The 15,534-nt window shown below is 49.3% G+C and overlaps 2 protein-coding genes across 5 annotated transcripts; one reads left to right on the top strand and one right to left on the bottom strand.

Moving 5' to 3' along the window:
- Positions 1 to 7: 7 nt before the first annotated feature.
- Positions 8 to 9,251, top strand: RIBC1 (RIB43A domain with coiled-coils 1). Of its 4 annotated transcripts, none has more exons than XM_045537638.1 (8): positions 8 to 31; positions 605 to 693; positions 4,868 to 4,984; positions 6,130 to 6,211; positions 6,411 to 6,755; positions 7,991 to 8,109; positions 8,539 to 8,933; positions 9,049 to 9,251. In XM_045537638.1, exons 3-8 carry the CDS (start codon positions 4,868 to 4,870, stop codon positions 9,128 to 9,130), a joined length of 1,140 nt encoding a protein of 379 aa, XP_045393594.1. In that variant the 5' UTR covers positions 8 to 31; positions 605 to 693; the 3' UTR covers positions 9,131 to 9,251. The 4 variants fall into 4 exon arrangements, with proteins under 4 accessions (XP_045393594.1, XP_045393593.1, XP_045393595.1 ...); XM_045537637.1 differs by lacking the exon at positions 8 to 31 and adding an exon at positions 38 to 292; XM_045537639.1 differs by lacking the exon at positions 8 to 31 and adding an exon at positions 38 to 292 and having other exon boundaries at positions 602 to 693.
- Positions 9,252 to 9,396: 145 nt separating this feature from the next.
- HSD17B10 (hydroxysteroid 17-beta dehydrogenase 10) lies at positions 9,397 to 12,227 on the bottom strand. The gene is made up of 6 exons (XM_045537634.1): positions 12,129 to 12,227; positions 11,589 to 11,753; positions 10,373 to 10,537; positions 10,112 to 10,240; positions 9,922 to 10,030; positions 9,397 to 9,718 (listed from the first exon to the last, which is right to left on the bottom strand). Exons 1-6 carry the CDS (start codon positions 12,153 to 12,155, stop codon positions 9,528 to 9,530), a joined length of 786 nt encoding a protein of 261 aa, XP_045393590.1. The 5' UTR covers positions 12,156 to 12,227; the 3' UTR covers positions 9,397 to 9,527.
- Between the last annotated feature and the right edge of the window lie 3,307 nt (positions 12,228 to 15,534).

Raw genomic sequence — 15,534 nt, 5'->3', positions numbered from 1 at the left:
TTTCCAGCTTCCGGCACGGCGGGAATCAGGGGTGGGGACTTCGGTCTGGCGTAGGGGTTCTGTGGCTCCGTTTACGGGGTGCTAGTTTACAGCAGGCATTTAGGCCCCGCCCCTTCTCGTTGCTTGGCAACAGCAAAACCCTGCTGCAACGGACCAAGTTGTAGAGGAGTTTGGTGTTGGGAGAGCTCAGAGCAGCTTTTGGGATCCAAAGAGGCAGGCAGGACCTGAGCTTACGCTTGCTGAGACGAGTCTGAAGTCACAGCAGGGTTATGCCCTTCAGGGCAAGAGGAAGGTGAGAGTTTGGCTGTGGCTTTAGCTTGGCCGGCCTACAAGGCTCAGACAAGGACAGGGTTGTGAATTGGAAGGACCCCGGGGAGCGGAGTGCTGGGCGAGAAGGAGGGGCAGTTGGAGAATTCAGTGTTATGATAGATGAGCTCACACTTTGCTAATGGTGGGGTGGGATTGGAGGCGAGATGGGATGTGAAGGAGAGTGGGGTGTGGATGGACCCAGGAGTACTCCCAGGTGACAGGGATACAGGCTGGGACAGGCTGGGGCCTGAGCTATTACCCTTATCCCCTGCCTCCCTCCTGTTCCTCCAAGCAGAGTTCAGAAACTGCCGCTGTAACGCAAGAACAGACTTGAACCCAGATCCAACCTAGGAGCTTCAAAATCCGGATTTCTAACTGAGAAAGGTATTTTGTGTGAACTCCCAGGAGTCAGGGTCCCTAAGCCAGTGCTCTCTACCTCCGTCCTTCCCTTCTCCCCTCTCCATCTCTCTCCCTTCATGCATCTCCCTTATCTCATTCCCATCACTCTAAACCCCTCTGCCACCTTCCCTCGTTCCCCCCTTTCTCTTCCTTCTCTGCTCTCTGTCCTCCACCTCCTCACCTCTTTGTTATTCTATCTTCCTCTTCCTCCTCTGCACCACTGTTCCTCTCCACTCTGTTCCCTACCTGTTCTGTCCCTCTCCTCCACCCCTCATCCCCATACTATCACCTTATACCTGCTCATTACTAAGGCCTTTAGCAGTCCAAGAAGCTTAAAATGTCTGTGGAATTTTCCCCTTCAGTGACCTTATAGTGGCAGTTGGAACCTGTAGGCTGAGGTTGGTGCTATTCTCAGACTTAGACGTGGAGAGGATCTGGTGGTTGCCATAGCCATTCCTGTAACTATTTAAAAACTTATGACTATTAAGATTCATGGACCTGCTAAAAAAGAAGAAAAATAATTATATCTGAAGGCTGAGAAGAGACTTAGGACAAGTCCAGGAAAATGAGGAAGCTTGGTTGATAGAATCTAGTAGGGAAGCTATAAGTCAAATTCAATTGGGAGAAACAGCATCAGGCTGAGGGAATAAAATGGCCAAAGGATAGCGGTCCCATATAATTCACAGTGAACTATTATTCCATTTTAAAAGGTCAGATGGAGCTTGGGGAAAACAATTAAATTAGATCCCTATAGCACATCATATATGAAATGCAATGACAAGTGTATTAAAAAGTTAAATGAAGCCTGGCACTGTGACTCATGTGGCTCATGCCTATAATTCTAGCACTCTGGGAGGCCGAGGTGGGAGGATCGCTTGAGGTCAGGAGTTCGAGACCAGCCTGAGCAAGAGTGAGACCCTGTCTCTACTAAATATTAATAGAAAAAATTAGCTGGGCAACTAAAAATAGAAACAAAAAAATTAGCTGGGCTTTGTGGCAAGTACCTGTAGTCTCAGCTACTCGGGAGGCTGAGGCAGGAGGATCACTTGAGCCCAGGGGTTTAAGGTTGCTGTGAGCTAGACTGATGCCACGGCACTCACTCTAGCCTGGGCAACTGAGCGAAACTCTGTCTCAAGGGAAAAAAAAAAAGTTAAGTGAGAAAGGCAAAACTTTAGAAATTTTAGAAGAATATGTAGGAGAATTTCTTTATGCCCTCAGGATAAGGAGGGATTTCTTAAATAATAACTACTGAGCTCAAAAGAAAAGATGGGTAAATCTGACTTCATTCAAATTCACCATAATTCACTATACAAAGAAAGTGAAAAGATGGATAAGTGCACAGCACACAGAAAGCTTCTAACTCCTGGGTTCAATTGATCCTCCCGCCTCAGTCTCCCAAGTGACTGGGACTATGGGCATGTGCCACCACGCCTGTACAAAAAGCACTTTCTTTACTTGGCTTCTTGGACACTACACTCTCCTGGTTTTTCTCCCATCTCACTGGCCACTCCTCTCCTTGTCTCACCTGGGACATTCTTATCCATATACACTCACTCCCTCAGAGATCTCATACAGTCTCATAGCTTTAAATTCTTTTGTGTCAGGATAGGCTGAATTATGATGAGGTTACAAACAACCCAGAAATCTCAATAGCTTATAAAAAAGTTTTGTTTCTCACTCATGCTTCTTGTCCATTGTGGGCTGGCTGCATCTCTGCTGTATGTCACCATCCCAGGACCCAGGCGGAAGGAGCAGATCTTACCAATGAGACATTGCCAGTCTCATTCATAGCAGAGAGTGAAGAGAAAAAGTGGCAATCATTTAATGGCTCTTAGTTCTTCTTGGGAGTAGCACATGTCAATTCTCCTCACATTGCAGGGGGCAAAGCAAATCACATGGCTAACCTCAAGGGCAGTGAGATAGAGATGTATGATCCTTCCATAGGGAGGAACAGCACATATTTTTTAACAGTAATAAAATTTACCATATCAAACAACTTCAGGGTCCAGCCTGAAGTTGGGGTCTGGTGGCTTCCCTCACCTCACCCCAGGGCTCCCTGGGAGCTCTTCTCAAGAGCAGCCCTCAGGCGCACACAGCTCTGCACAGCCTCTTTTCACAGGCTCCTTTCTCTGCAAAATCTGTCTTGTCCCTGCAGTCGCTCCCCTCCCCTACTCCCTACCCCTCCCTAAGGCCTACTTGGGGCTCAGACTGTACATTCAGTTAGGACAGGCTCAGGGCCACCCGCTGAGGAAACACCCCTCCCCACAACCAGCCTTCCCTTCAGCTCCCTGATCCATGTTCTGGCCTCCATGAGGTCTCCACTTCTCCCATTGTCCACAGTGTTCCCCAACTCCCTACCCCAGCCTGTGCTTCCCCTCTTTGATTCCAACTAGTCTTGAGCTTGTCAGACAGGCAGGACCAACAAACAGGAGGGCTCTTCTTTCCCTGGAAGCCAGAGCCTTGCCAGTCTCTTCTGAACTCAGTAGGCAGGAGGGATCAGGGCCTTCCTGGGCCAACATCTAGGAACTCACCGTGCTGTGGCTTGTGCAAGACCCAGGGGACTGACCCAGGTCTGGCCAATGCCCATCAGAGTTGGCCAGGAAGCCAACTGAGCGCAACCTTGAACTTGGATAGAACATTCACTGGGACAAAGACCAGATACAAAATTGTGTATAGACTGTAAGCACAACCATATAAAACATTATTAAAAGGAAATGTACCAAAATGTATGCAGTGGTTACCTCAGCAGAGTAAGTTATAGGTGGTTTAAAAAAATTTAGCCATTGTGCCTGGAGCACAGTAAGCAAGGGAGACAGTGATATGAGACAATTTGGAAAGGTGTGCAGGAACCGGATCTTGAAAGCCCTCGGTAAGGAATTTGGATCTGATTCTAAGTGCAGTGGGAAGCCAGTGGAGGCTTTCAAGCAGGTGACAGACATGATCAGATTTATGTTTGCAGAAGTTATTTTGGCTGCAGCTTTGGCTGGGTCACATGCCAAAAGTGGGCTTCCCAAAATATGAAAGGAACATAGGCAACTTTAAGCTATCTAGCCTTTCATTTGACTAGAAAACAAGTAATTAAAATAAAGGGGAACATTTATTTCAAAGAAGAAAGCTGCTTCTGGTTTTTGTGTGATGAGTAGGCTATAGGAGACAACAGGAAGCTGGAAGGGCATTGTGGAGACTATCATGGTCATTGAGGGAGGTGGCAGTGGTGGCTTGGACCAGGGTTATTTTGAAAGAAGGAGGAGTGAGGGAAAGGAATGATTAATGAATGGCTTCCGGGTGTTTGGCCTGAGCAGCTTGGTGAATGGTAGTGTCATTTACTGAAATGAATAAAACTGAGTAGAGCATAATGAAAAAGGGAGGGTGTTGTAAATGCATTTGAGGCTTAGAAAGGTGAGCAGGGGTCAGGTCATGAAGAACCTTATAAATCTGGCAAAGGAGGTTGGACCTTATCTTGTAAGCACCGGCGAGCCATTTGCTTTAAAGCTGCTTTCAAAGGTTTTAAGCTGAGGAGTGCCATAGTCACATTTGCTTCCAGAAAGATCATTCTGGTAGCCAGTGCAAACTGGGTAACACCAGAGCAAGAGAGCCCAGTGAGGCTCCTGGGAATATTGCCTGACACCAGAATGTGAGGCCTAAATTAAGGTGGTGACAGCAGAGATGGAGGACACAGAGATGAAGTATATCAGGAATTAAAGTCAGTAGGAATCAATAACTGGTGAGATATTGTAGGGAGAGAGGAAAGGGGAAGGGGGTATAGTCACGGATGGTGGTCGCGGCCAGGTGCAGTGGCTCACGCCTGTAATCCTAGCACTCTGGGAGGCCCAGGCAGGAGGATCGCTTGAACTCAGCCAGCCAGAGCAAGAGCAAGAGCAAGACCCCGACTCTACTAAAAAATAGAAAAAGAATTAGCCAGGCAACTAAAAAAATAGAAAAAATTAGCTCAGCATGGTGGCATGCACCTGTAGTCCCAGCTACTCCAGAGGCTGAGGCAGGAGGATCGCTTGAGCCCAGGAGTTTGAGGTTGCTGTGAGCCAGGTTGACGCCATGGCACTCTAGCCTAGGAGACAGAGCAAGACTCTGTCTCAAAAAAAAAAAAAAAAGGATGGTGGTTGGCACTGATGGGCCATTTCTACCTCCCCCTTTGCTCCAGATGTATAGGGTGGACCTGACATTAAATCCCAAGGAGGTAGCAGCCATCGAGGCTAGAAGAAATCGAGAAATGGAGCGACAAAGACGATTCTTCAATGTGCGAGACCGAGTTATGGGGGTGAGTGGGCAGTGAGGACTATCGCTCAGGACCAGGGCTACCTCACTGTTACATCTGGGGAGGAACGTAGCAGTGGCTGTTATAGCCCTTCCCCTGATTCAGGCAGGCCCTACAGCTGGAAAGGAAGGAGAGGGAAAGAAGGCTCCCAGCCCTACAGGCCTGAGAAGGGCTCAAGAAGAGGGATGAAGTGGTGCAGGGGAAGAGACTCGGGGTGACAGCTTGCTCTTCTCTGGTCAGCTCCAGACCATGTGGCCTGGCTCTTGAGAGACAGGCAACATGGAGCCACAAGAAGCCTAAAGAATATTTGGTATTATATGTACCTAAACTATATCTGCAAGGCTACATAAGAAACTCTTAACCAGGTGGAGGGACAGAGATGGAAGGGACACTTAGTCCTCACTAAACTATATTCCCTTTTGTACTATTTTGAAATGTTTTAAATGAATTATAATCAAAATAAAGAGAGAATATTGATAGTTTAAGAAACAAACAAGAAAGATTGCTGGGTAGGTGGATAGAGGGGAGATGCAGCATGGTATTCTGGAAAAAACACGATACCTGTTCAAGGCCAGGTCTGCCGATTGTTAAATGTGTGGCTTTGGATAAGTCACCTGTTTTTTCTGAGCTCCAGGCTCCTCCTATGTAAAATGAGGCTAAATAAAGGAAGTGATGAGGTGCATATTAACATACAGTGGCAACTCTGAAAACCAGAGCATAGTGCCTGACATGAGTAATTGGCTGAGGTGAGTGGTCTGATTGAGATGCATGTGGCAAGTGTTTCCTCGGGTCCTGCTCTGTGCCAAGCACTGTGTTGGGCAGTGGGGATACATGCATGACTAAGGCCCAGTCTTCGGCCTGATCTGGTGGAGGAGAAAACAGAGACGGGCAAACTTGGATATAAAGTGGACAATGGGTCCTAGATTCTATGGGAGTAAAACATGCCTGAGCTGGTCTTGATGAATTGGAGGCAGAGGCTCCAATGGAGGGGCATACAAACCATGCTGAGGGGTTGGAAATTTATCCAGTAGGTACTGGGGAACTATAGGAGAATTTTGAAGTGGGTAAATTCTAAGGAGTTTGTGTTAGAGCATTCAAGGCCCCTTGCTGGGCCCCTACCCTGACTTAGCTCCTTTCTTCGGGATCAGGTGGATGTCGAAGCCCTGAACAAACAGGTGGAAGAGCGAAAGCTTCGGGAGGCAACAGAGCGGAGCATAGAGGCAGCTTATGGTAAAAGTCCACGGCCAGGGGCCAAGGGGGTAAAGTGAGGGCCTGAGTGGGATGAGGTAGGGCAGTTCTGCTTCTGAGTGGGGCCCGAGGCCCTGGGGAGGTGGGACAAACTGGTGGACCTTGAGAGCCAAGGCCCTGCGCTAAGTGGGCTCTGTCCCTTCTGTGGTACCTTCTCCATGTCCCTGCCTACCACCGCCAGGTACCAACCAGGTGCACTGTGACCTGGTAGCCCAGATGCTAGAGGAAGAACAGGCAAAACAGACACGCCGGCTGGCCAGGAAAGTCCAGGACTTTTGGGAGAAGAAGCAGCAGCTCAAGAACAGGCATGAATTTGACCTTTGGGATTCAGACCAACTCTGGAAGGATTTTCCAGCCCATCTCAGTAAAAATGATTCTCACTATGGCCCAGCCAGCCTTCAGCGCTTCTCTGGGGAGGACCCAGAGAGGGCCACGTACCTGAGAAGACAGCAGGAGCAGTTCAGGTATGGCCTGGAGAGGCAGCTACAGGAGCACCAGCAAGCCAGGCTCGATGAGAAGCATGCAGGTGAGCAGCCTGGCCCTCCAGGCTTAGAAACCTGAGGCCTAGTGGGGAGCTGTCCTGAGCTCGGTACAGCAGCCAGGAGACCAGAACTGTGTGGGGAGGTCCAATTACCCATAGGGCTGATGCTGAAAGGTTAGGCTGTACAGACCCCAACCTCCCTGACTTCCTTCAGTTAACTTGACAGTGTAGCCATTGTTCCTCATTAACCTGGAGGCAGCATAGTACAGACACACCTAACAGTTCTACTAGCTGATTTGGGCAAATGATTTTTCCTCTGTGCTTCAGTTTCTTCATCTTTAAAATAGGGATGATAATCCATACCACATAGAGTAGCTACTATTATGATTTGTCTGTGACCACATCCTTCTCTTCCATTAGAGGAAGCCCTTCAAGGGCAAGGACCATGTCTCATCTACTTGCACTGTTCACCTTCCAAATCAACTGTCACAACACCCTGTTCTGTTGGACCACTTACTATAGTTGAACATAATTATGAAAGTATTTAATGGCTGTCTTCTCCCCAAAATATCAGCTCACTGAAGATGAACCATCTCTCTCATGTCCACCCCATCTTGCAATTGCCTAGTACACTGTCTGTCACAATGTCTGACAGGTCCTAGGAAAAACAAGGAGCTCAGTGTGGCTGGAGTGGAAAAAACTGTCAGTACCTTTGCTTGTGCTGTGCCCTCAGCTTGGAATGCTCTTTGCTCTTTTAGCCTGTATACGAAATGTATTTCAAGGATCACCTCCCCTAGAAGCCTTCCTCCCATCCACCACCTAAAGCCCTCAGAATACCCTGTACCCGTCTCTGCCATTGCTCTTGCCAGATTGTGGTCTGATTATCTATGTTTGATCTGTCTCCCCAACTAGACAGGGAATTCTCTGAGGACAGGACCTAATCCCATGCTATCCTTAGAACCCAGCACATGGCCCTTAAACTTAGGCTCAGAGATATAAAATTATTTACCTAAGTCCACACAGCTGAGAAGTGGCAGAGCTGACACTGGGACCTAGGTCTATTGGACGCTCCTTTCAGTTAGGCACTTGAGAAATCCTTGTTGTACTTTGGCTATCCCTAGCCCCAAAGAGTAGCTCCTTCTACATCCCTACAATTCAGACGCTACCCCCACTCCTAAACATATGCACACATACACAAAGCTTGTTAAACAAATGGCTGAATAAATGAACCAGGAATGGAGCAAGCTAGTACAGTGACCCAACCATATTTTTCTGTGTAGATATGCTCAGTGACCAGCTGAGCCTAGCCGTGGACATGCAGGCCACCAAGCTGGCCAAACTGGAGGAGTCCTGTTGCACAGCCATGATGTCTACCATGGTCAATGTCAACAAAGCCCAGGTATGGCCTGAGCCAGCCAGTACACCAGGCTCTCTCCAACCCCTGAACAAGGTCCTGGGGAACCTCAGCCACATCATTCCTCTCACATTCCCTTCTCAAGTCAGCACCAGCCCTCATCTACCTGAGGACTCCCCCTTCACCTAAGGTCCCTCTTAGGGTACAAGTTACCTTTCCCCACCTCCAGACATGGGATGACTTGGGAACAGAGCATTGCCCTCTCATCCCCAGCCTCTCAGTCTAAGGGCTGCCTGAGGGTAAAGTTCCCTGCCCATTCCACCCCTCCCCCAGCTTACAGTCCTTAAAAGGCCATATAGTGTCTGTTCTTTCTCTCCCTGAGATGGAGGAGTAGGGCCATGGTCCCCCCTCCCCCTCAAAGGAGAGTTCCTTGAGGTTGGACACCCAAATACTTACATTTGGGGGCCCCGCCAGGTAGCTGAGCTGGCTGAGCGGCAGCACCATGAGCATGAGCGTGAACAGGCAGCCAACTTCATGGAGATCCAGAACCAGATCAAGAGTGACCTGCTGACTGAGAACCCTCAGGTTGCCCAACGTCGTATGGCTCCCCACCGGGTCCTGCCCTATTGCTGGAAGGGCATGACTCCAGAGCAGCTAGCTGCCATCAGGAGAGTCCAGGAGGTGCAACGCTTTGAGAAGGAGGCACAGCACCAGACAGAACAAGCACTGGATGCCGAATGGGAAAGGCAGAGCCTGCTCGCAGCCCAGGCAGCGCTGAAGCTAGAAGAGCAGGAGAGGGAATTGTGTGCCGAATTTCGGAGGGGGCTAGCCTCCTTCAACCAGCAGCTGGCTAAGGAGCAAAAATCCCAGTGAGTTCTAGGGGGTGATAGTGGGGATGAATGCCAAGGGAGGGTAGGGGAGGATAGCGAGGACCAGGGAGAGAGGGAAAGCACATCAGCTGAGGCCTCTGGATTTCTTTCACAGGCAGAATTATCTGAATTCAATGATCTACACCAATCAACCTACAGCCCAATATTACCAAAAGTTCAACAACAGCAGCCGCTGAGCTCCAGGATGGTTCTCTCCCTTTTCCCCCATAAAGCTCACAGATGGCTAGAAGTCAAAGAGGAAAATGCTATATACCCCCACCTTCTACCCTAGGTAATAAAATTATTCACCAAAATCAAGGCCATGTGTTGTAACCAGACACAAAGAGTGTGAGGTACTGCCTTTCCCACTCCACCCCAGGGCTCTGAGCATCCAACCCTGTCAGAGACTTCACCTTTTTTCCCCATGCCAGGTCCCCCAGCACACAACACTGCCCACACCCTGTGAGAAATAGAGACTTTATTAGGCACAGAGGGTGACTGGTGAACAGTTGCAAAATGGCTACCTCCTGAGCTGGAGAGTAGTACCCCAGGGGAAGGTAGGGCAGAGGAGCGTGTTTTCTCTGCCTTCTCCCTTCAAGGTTGCAAGCGGATGGCCCCATCCAGCCGGATGACTTCTCCATTGAGGAATGGGTTCTCGATGATGGCCTGTACCAGGTGAGCATACTCAGCAGGGTCACCCAGTCGGTTGGGGAAGGGAACCTGGCTGGCCAAGAAGTTGCGTACCTTCTCTGGGAGGGTGGTCAGCAGAGGGGTGCCAAATAGGCCTAGACAAGATAGCCAGAGTCAGAGACCCACCCTTCCTTTCATATTTACCCAGTCCTTCCTCACTTTAGCCCTACTTCTTGGTGCTCTCTGGGGCCCAGAGATGAAAGGCTGCTGTTGCTTAGGCAGTGGATACTTTCCCTTCTCAATTGCCCACAGATCCCACCCAATCCCAGGTGTAACAGGGAAAAGCGGATATGTCTACCTGGAGCAATGGTCATCACCCGAATGCCTATGGGAGCCAGATCTCGAGCAATAGGCAGTGTCATGCCCACTATGCCCCCCTTGGAAGCAGAGTATGCAGCTTGTCCAACCTGGAGAAAGAGTGGAGATCATAGGTGGGAGGACCCCAACAAGTCACTGAGGAGGCACAAGCTTTGTTCCTGCCTACACACCTGGCCTTCAAAGGCAGCCACACTGGCAGTGCTGATGATGACCCCACGTTGGCCTCCCTGGTCTGGTTCATTCTGGCCCATCTCACCAGCCACTAGGCGGATCACATTGAAGGTACCCATGAGATTCACCTGGAGGACAGGTACAGACATGGTGTAGGACCTGAGGCAGAGGCATCTTTCTGTCCCCTCAAAGCTCTGTGGGCACCCACAGCCAGACACCCCTTACTCCTACCCGTGGAGAACCTCCAAGGCCTTACTTACATTGAGAACTCGCTGAAAGTCCTCCAAGGTATGGGCCTGGCTCTTCTTTAAGTTGTATGTTTTGATGGCCACTGCAATACCTGCACAGTTGACAGCCACATCCACACGGCCAAATTTTTCTTTTGCTAGAGTCAGGGCTGCCTGCACATCCTTCTCAGAGGTCACCTTCAAAGGGAGAAGTGGAGAAGGTATTAATCTCCCAGCACACACTCTCACTTCTAAAACTGGGGGAGGGGAGGGCAGACCCCTCCCAGTCCTTGAGGGAGAACAGGGAAGAGGCCAAGAGAAAGGGTTGTGGTAAAACCTGAGAGAGGAGAGTGGAGCAAAGGTGAAAATGTTACATAATACAGAGCAGTGCTGCAAAACATTTTTCTTTTTTTTTTTTTTTTTGAGACAGCGTCTCGCTTTGTTGCCCGGGCTAGAGTGAGTGCCGTGGCGTCAGTCTAGCTCACAGCAACCTCAAACTCCTGGGCTTAAGCGATTCTACTGCCTCAGCCTCCCCAGTAGCTGGGACTACAGGCATGCGCCACCATGCCCGGCTAATTTTTGCTATATATATTTTAGTTGGCCAGATAATTTCTTTCTATATTTTTAGTAGAGACGGGGTCTTGCTCTTGCTCAGCCTGGTCTCGGACTCCTGACCTCGAGCGATCCACCCACCTCAGCCTCCCAGAGTGCTAGGATTACAGGCGTGAGCCACCATGCCCGGCCTCAAAACATTTTTCAAATCAATACTCTCTTCTGATAAATTCACATGACCCTGGAGATTCTCAGTTGCTGTGGATCAGAGCACTAATACAACCTTGTTCTGAGAATTATTGATAGGAAAATAAACTAGCTTTTTTGTATCCCTACCTCCTAAGATGGTTTAATCAAACTTTACTTCCCATAGTTTGTTTCATAAACAGCTTTTTGGCTTTGTAAATATAAAATTATAGGGCACAATATGCATTTTCAAACCATCTATATCCCCTCCAGGAGATTCTGTTATGTCCAATCCCCGTCCTCATTGTTGTGAGTCCTGGCTTCAGAGAATCCTTATCGCAGGTGGTTCCACAGTGCTTGAAGGCTCAGGGCAAAAGGGACAAGGTGGGTCCACCACCCCAACAGAAGACAAACTTATGGGAGGGACCCCGACAGCTTCCCAGGCCTCTGTTGGTCACCTCATGCATACCCTCATTGCACACCCTGAGAGAGGAGAGATGACCCCACTTACATCGGCTGGCGCGAAGACACAGCTCTTTCCTAACTTCTGGGCTTGGGCCTCCCCAGCCGAGCTGGGCAGGTCCAGAAGCACAGCAGAGGCCCCCTGCCCCACCAGTCGCTCCGCTGTGGCCAGGCCCAGGCCTGAGGCCCCTCCGGTTATTACTGCGACCAAGCCCTGCGGAGAGACACAGCTGTTACACAATCCAGACCACCCACACCCTGTCACCTGCCTGTTCTCCAGGCTTCTGCGAAGGGGATGGGGGTCGGGGGCGCGTTCCTGGTCACCTCTGCAGTGTGACCCAGGTGTGCTTCCTCTCCTCACGGATGGGACCTCTGGAGGGGCGTCTCACCCACAGACAGCCCCTTAGGTTACCCCACATACATGTGCCGCGGAGTGTTGACTTTCACCTCCCGAGCCCAACCGTCGAAATAGCAAGACTAGATAAGCAAAATTTCTTCCGACACCGATCTCTTCTCCCTATTTCCACGGCCGTGCTGTCCCAGCCCGTGCAACAAGCAGGGCAGGCAGCAGAAGCGAGGAGCCGCTTACCTTCACGCTCCGACACGCCGCAGCCATCTTGCACCTGCCTTCTCGTTGGAAGGCCGCGCAGGCGCCCGCTGACTGGCCAAGGCGCGGGGCGGGGCCGGCGGGCGGGCGGCTGCCGCGCGGGGCGTAGGGGCGTGTCCCGCTGCTTCTGTCCCTCTGCTAGCGGGCGAATTCGTGACAAGCTTGGGGAAAGAACCCAATAGCAGCGGCACAATACCACCACACCCTCCGTCCTACTGGCTAGCTGGCCTTTTGGCAAGTAGCCTGCTCCGCGTGGGGGCGGGGGGTCCGGAGGTTGACAGTGAGTCCCTTTCTCCTCAGAAAAAGCCTTCATTCAAGTATATTCATAAATGTATCCGAGACTCCTATATGCCAGACTCTGTGCAGGGCACTGGGGAGACCCAGAAGAATAATAAAAGGTTCACGCCTTCCAGGAGGGTGCAGTCCAGTTGGAGAAAAATAATTACAGGCCGGGCGCGGTGGCTCACGCCTGTAATCCTAGCACTCTGGGAGGCCGAGGCGGGTGGATCGCTCGAGGTCAGGAGTCCGAGACCAGGCTGAGCAAGAGCGAGACCCCCGTCTCTACTAAAAATAGAAAGAAATTATCTGGCCAACTAAAAATATATATAGAGAGAAAAAATTAGCCGGGCACGGTGGCACATGCCTGTAGTCCCAGCTACTTGGGAGGCTGAGGCAGTAGGATCATTTAAGCCCAGGAGTTTGAGATTGCTGTGAGCTAGGCTGACGCCATGGCACTCACTCTAGCCTGGGCAACACAGCGAGACTCTGTCTCAAAAAAAAAAAAGAAAGAAAGAAAGAAAGATACAGACACAGACAAAGGAAGGGACAGAGAAGCAAATTGTAGAACGCTCAGACAAGAAGTTCCAAAGATGGAGATTCTGAGATACAGAGAGGCGCATAGAAAGAAATATGTTGAGGCCGAGATAGAGGAACAGAGATGCCAGACAGGATCATAGAGATATGGATGTGGAGAGCCACTAAGAAAGATGCTAGGAGGCAGACGTTGTGAGACAGAGCTGCTGAGAAGCACAAACCTAGAGAGGCAAAAACGTCTTTCATCAGTTCAGCCTTTGCTACTCTCCTCTATCTGTGTTTAATCTATTTTATGTCCAAAACCCTAGATCACACTTTGTAGATTGGACCTTGACCAGATACTATTATAATATTTAAGACCCAGGACAGCCTGGCGTGGTGGCTCACGCCTGTAATCCTAACACTCTGAGAGGCCAAGGCGGGCAGATTGTTTGAGCTCAGGAGTTCGAGACCAGCCTGAGCAAGAGCAAGATCCCGTCTCTACTAAAAATAGAAAGAAATTATATGGACAGCTAAAAATATATATAGAAAAATTAGCTGGGCACAGTGGCACATGCCTGTAGTCCCAACTACTTGGGAGGCTGAGGCAGAAGGATCGCTTGAGCCCAGGAGTTTGAGGTTTCTGTGAGCTAGGCTGACACCATGGCACTCTAGCCCAGGCAACAGAGTGAGACTCTGTCTCGAAAAAAAAAAAAAAAAAAAAAGACCCAGGGCTTTGATCATCCCAGAACATCTTTCAGCCAGCATCCCAATTCAAATCTTGAGCCCAGACATCTAATCTGTCTTCCTTCCATACGTTTCCCCAAACCAAAGTCTTCAGGAGATAGAGAAAAACAAAGGTGGTTTTCACTTCTGGGAGATAAAAACCACAACATAACCCATTCAATCCCGGTGGGCACCTGCAGTTACCTCTGCAAAGACAGAACTGCACTGGCTCTGGCTGGCTCCTATGTGACATTGGCAAATATAAAGGACCCCAAGTGATGAGCATGGGGAGCATCCAATTGTGTGCCTGTAATTTCTGAGTGAGTTGGGGCACAATTTGAATGAATGGTTTAAACTCTGAAGGAGTGCGGGGGATGTGAGAATGACTGTGGCAAGCATCTGAGAGGGTGCTGAGGACTCATGCTAGCTGAGTGTTTGCCATTTGAATAAATGGGGCTGATGTCTGAATGAGCCTGTGTGATGCCAGCCTAATGTCATGATGACTTTACCATTGCTCAAATCAATGCCATCTTTCAGCCTTTGTGTAGTTGGACCTTTCTTGCTGCATTTGACATTTTGATCACTTCTTCCTCCTAGAAACCCCCACTTGGCTTCCACATTGCCTCACTTTCCTGGTTCCTCATACTTCCCTGACTGTTCCTTTGTCTCTTCCTTGGGTTCCTTTTCTTTGGTCCCCTCTCTAGGGAGCTCATCCATCTCCTGGTTTCAATATTGTCTCTTTGCTGAAGACTTCCCAGTTTCTACTTTCAGCTCACCTTCTCCACTGAACTTCTGTCAACGGAAAAGAAGCCAAACTCTGTAAAATAATTTAAAGAGGTTTATTCTGAGCCAACTCTGAGGACCGTGACCAGGAGCCACGCCCAAGAATCCTTGAGCAAGTAGACTCTCTGTGGTTGGGTTACAGTTTGGTTTTACATTTCAGGGAGACAGGGGTTATGGGTAAAGTCATAAATAAATACATGGAAGTCATACATTGGTTTGGCCTGAAAAGGTCAGCAATCTCAAAGGAGGGGTGGTTACAGGTTATAGGTGGGTTTAAAGACTCTTGGACTGTTTTAAATTAAGATAAGGAAGTCTGTTAATCAGAGACAAGCTACTCAGCCTTGGCCATATATTTGTTGCGTAAATTTAAGACCTGCATGTTTGTCTTACATAGCCCTAGGCCTGTCATTGAGTTACAAAGGATATCTACAAGAAGGGAGGGAAGCATGATGAGGCATGTCTGACCTCCCTCTCAAGGCCTGCAACTCAGTTTTAGGGTATCCCCTTGGCCAGGAGGGGGTCCATTCAGTCAGCCAGTGGCGGGGGCGGGGGGGGTGTTAAGATTTTAATTTAGTTCACACTTCAGAATCATACAGCCAATCATTGGCTGACACCAGATGTCCCTTAGGCACTTCCAACACAAGTCCTAAACTAAACTCAATCATTGCTCTCTAAACCTGCTCTATCTTGGTTGGTAGCAATACTATCTTCCCAGACACCAAAGCCAGACCCTGGGACTCCTCTTTGCACCCCATCTAATCAATTGCCAAGTCTTTTTGATTTAACTCCTATGTACTTCTTTAATTTGGCATCTCCTCTCTCCTACTCTTCTATTATCACCATCCAAAATCTCTTGCCTGTACTATTGCAAGTTGTCAGACTCCACTGCTGTCCCTCTTAAAAGGATCCTCCAAGAAGCCAGCAGAAGCCTCTTCCTAAAATGCAAATTTTATTATGTTGCCCCCTTGCTTTAAGCCCCTTCAGGGTCCCCCCATCACTTTTAAGTCTCTCCATAATCTGATGGCTGCTAATTTCTGCCTGTATAACATGGTACTTTCCAGAACAACACGCGACTTGATAACCCCCA

The sequence above is a fragment of the Lemur catta genome, chromosome X, assembly GCF_020740605.2.
Source record: "Lemur catta isolate mLemCat1 chromosome X, mLemCat1.pri, whole genome shotgun sequence".
Lineage (NCBI taxonomy): Eukaryota > Metazoa > Chordata > Mammalia > Primates > Lemuridae > Lemur > Lemur catta.
The sequence above is the reverse complement of the archived record's forward strand: the minus strand, read 5'-3'. Positions and strand labels throughout refer to the sequence as shown.

What these genes read in the sequence shown, in the direction of transcription:
- RIBC1 (XM_045537638.1), top strand. Translation starts at nt 4,868, where the DNA reads ATGTATAGGGTGGACCTGACATTAAATCCCAAGGAGGTAGCAGCCATC. An exon ending in GAGCATAGAGGCAGCTTATG is followed by an intron (nt 6,212 to 6,410) that starts GTAAAAGTCCAC and finishes TACCACCGCCAG; the next exon opens with GTACCAACCAGGTGCACTGT. An exon ending in GCTCGATGAGAAGCATGCAG is followed by an intron (nt 6,756 to 7,990) that starts GTGAGCAGCCTG and finishes TTTTCTGTGTAG; the next exon opens with ATATGCTCAGTGACCAGCTG.
- HSD17B10 (XM_045537634.1), bottom strand. Translation starts at nt 12,155, where the DNA reads ATGGCTGCGGCGTGTCGGAGCGTGAAG. An exon ending in CGGCGTGTCGGAGCGTGAAG is followed by an intron (nt 11,754 to 12,128) that starts GTAAGCGGCTCC and finishes GTCTCTCCGCAG; the next exon opens with GGCTTGGTCGCAGTAATAAC. An exon ending in ACTTTCAGCGAGTTCTCAAT is followed by an intron (nt 10,241 to 10,372) that starts GTAAGTAAGGCC and finishes CCTGTCCTCCAG; the next exon opens with GTGAATCTCATGGGTACCTT.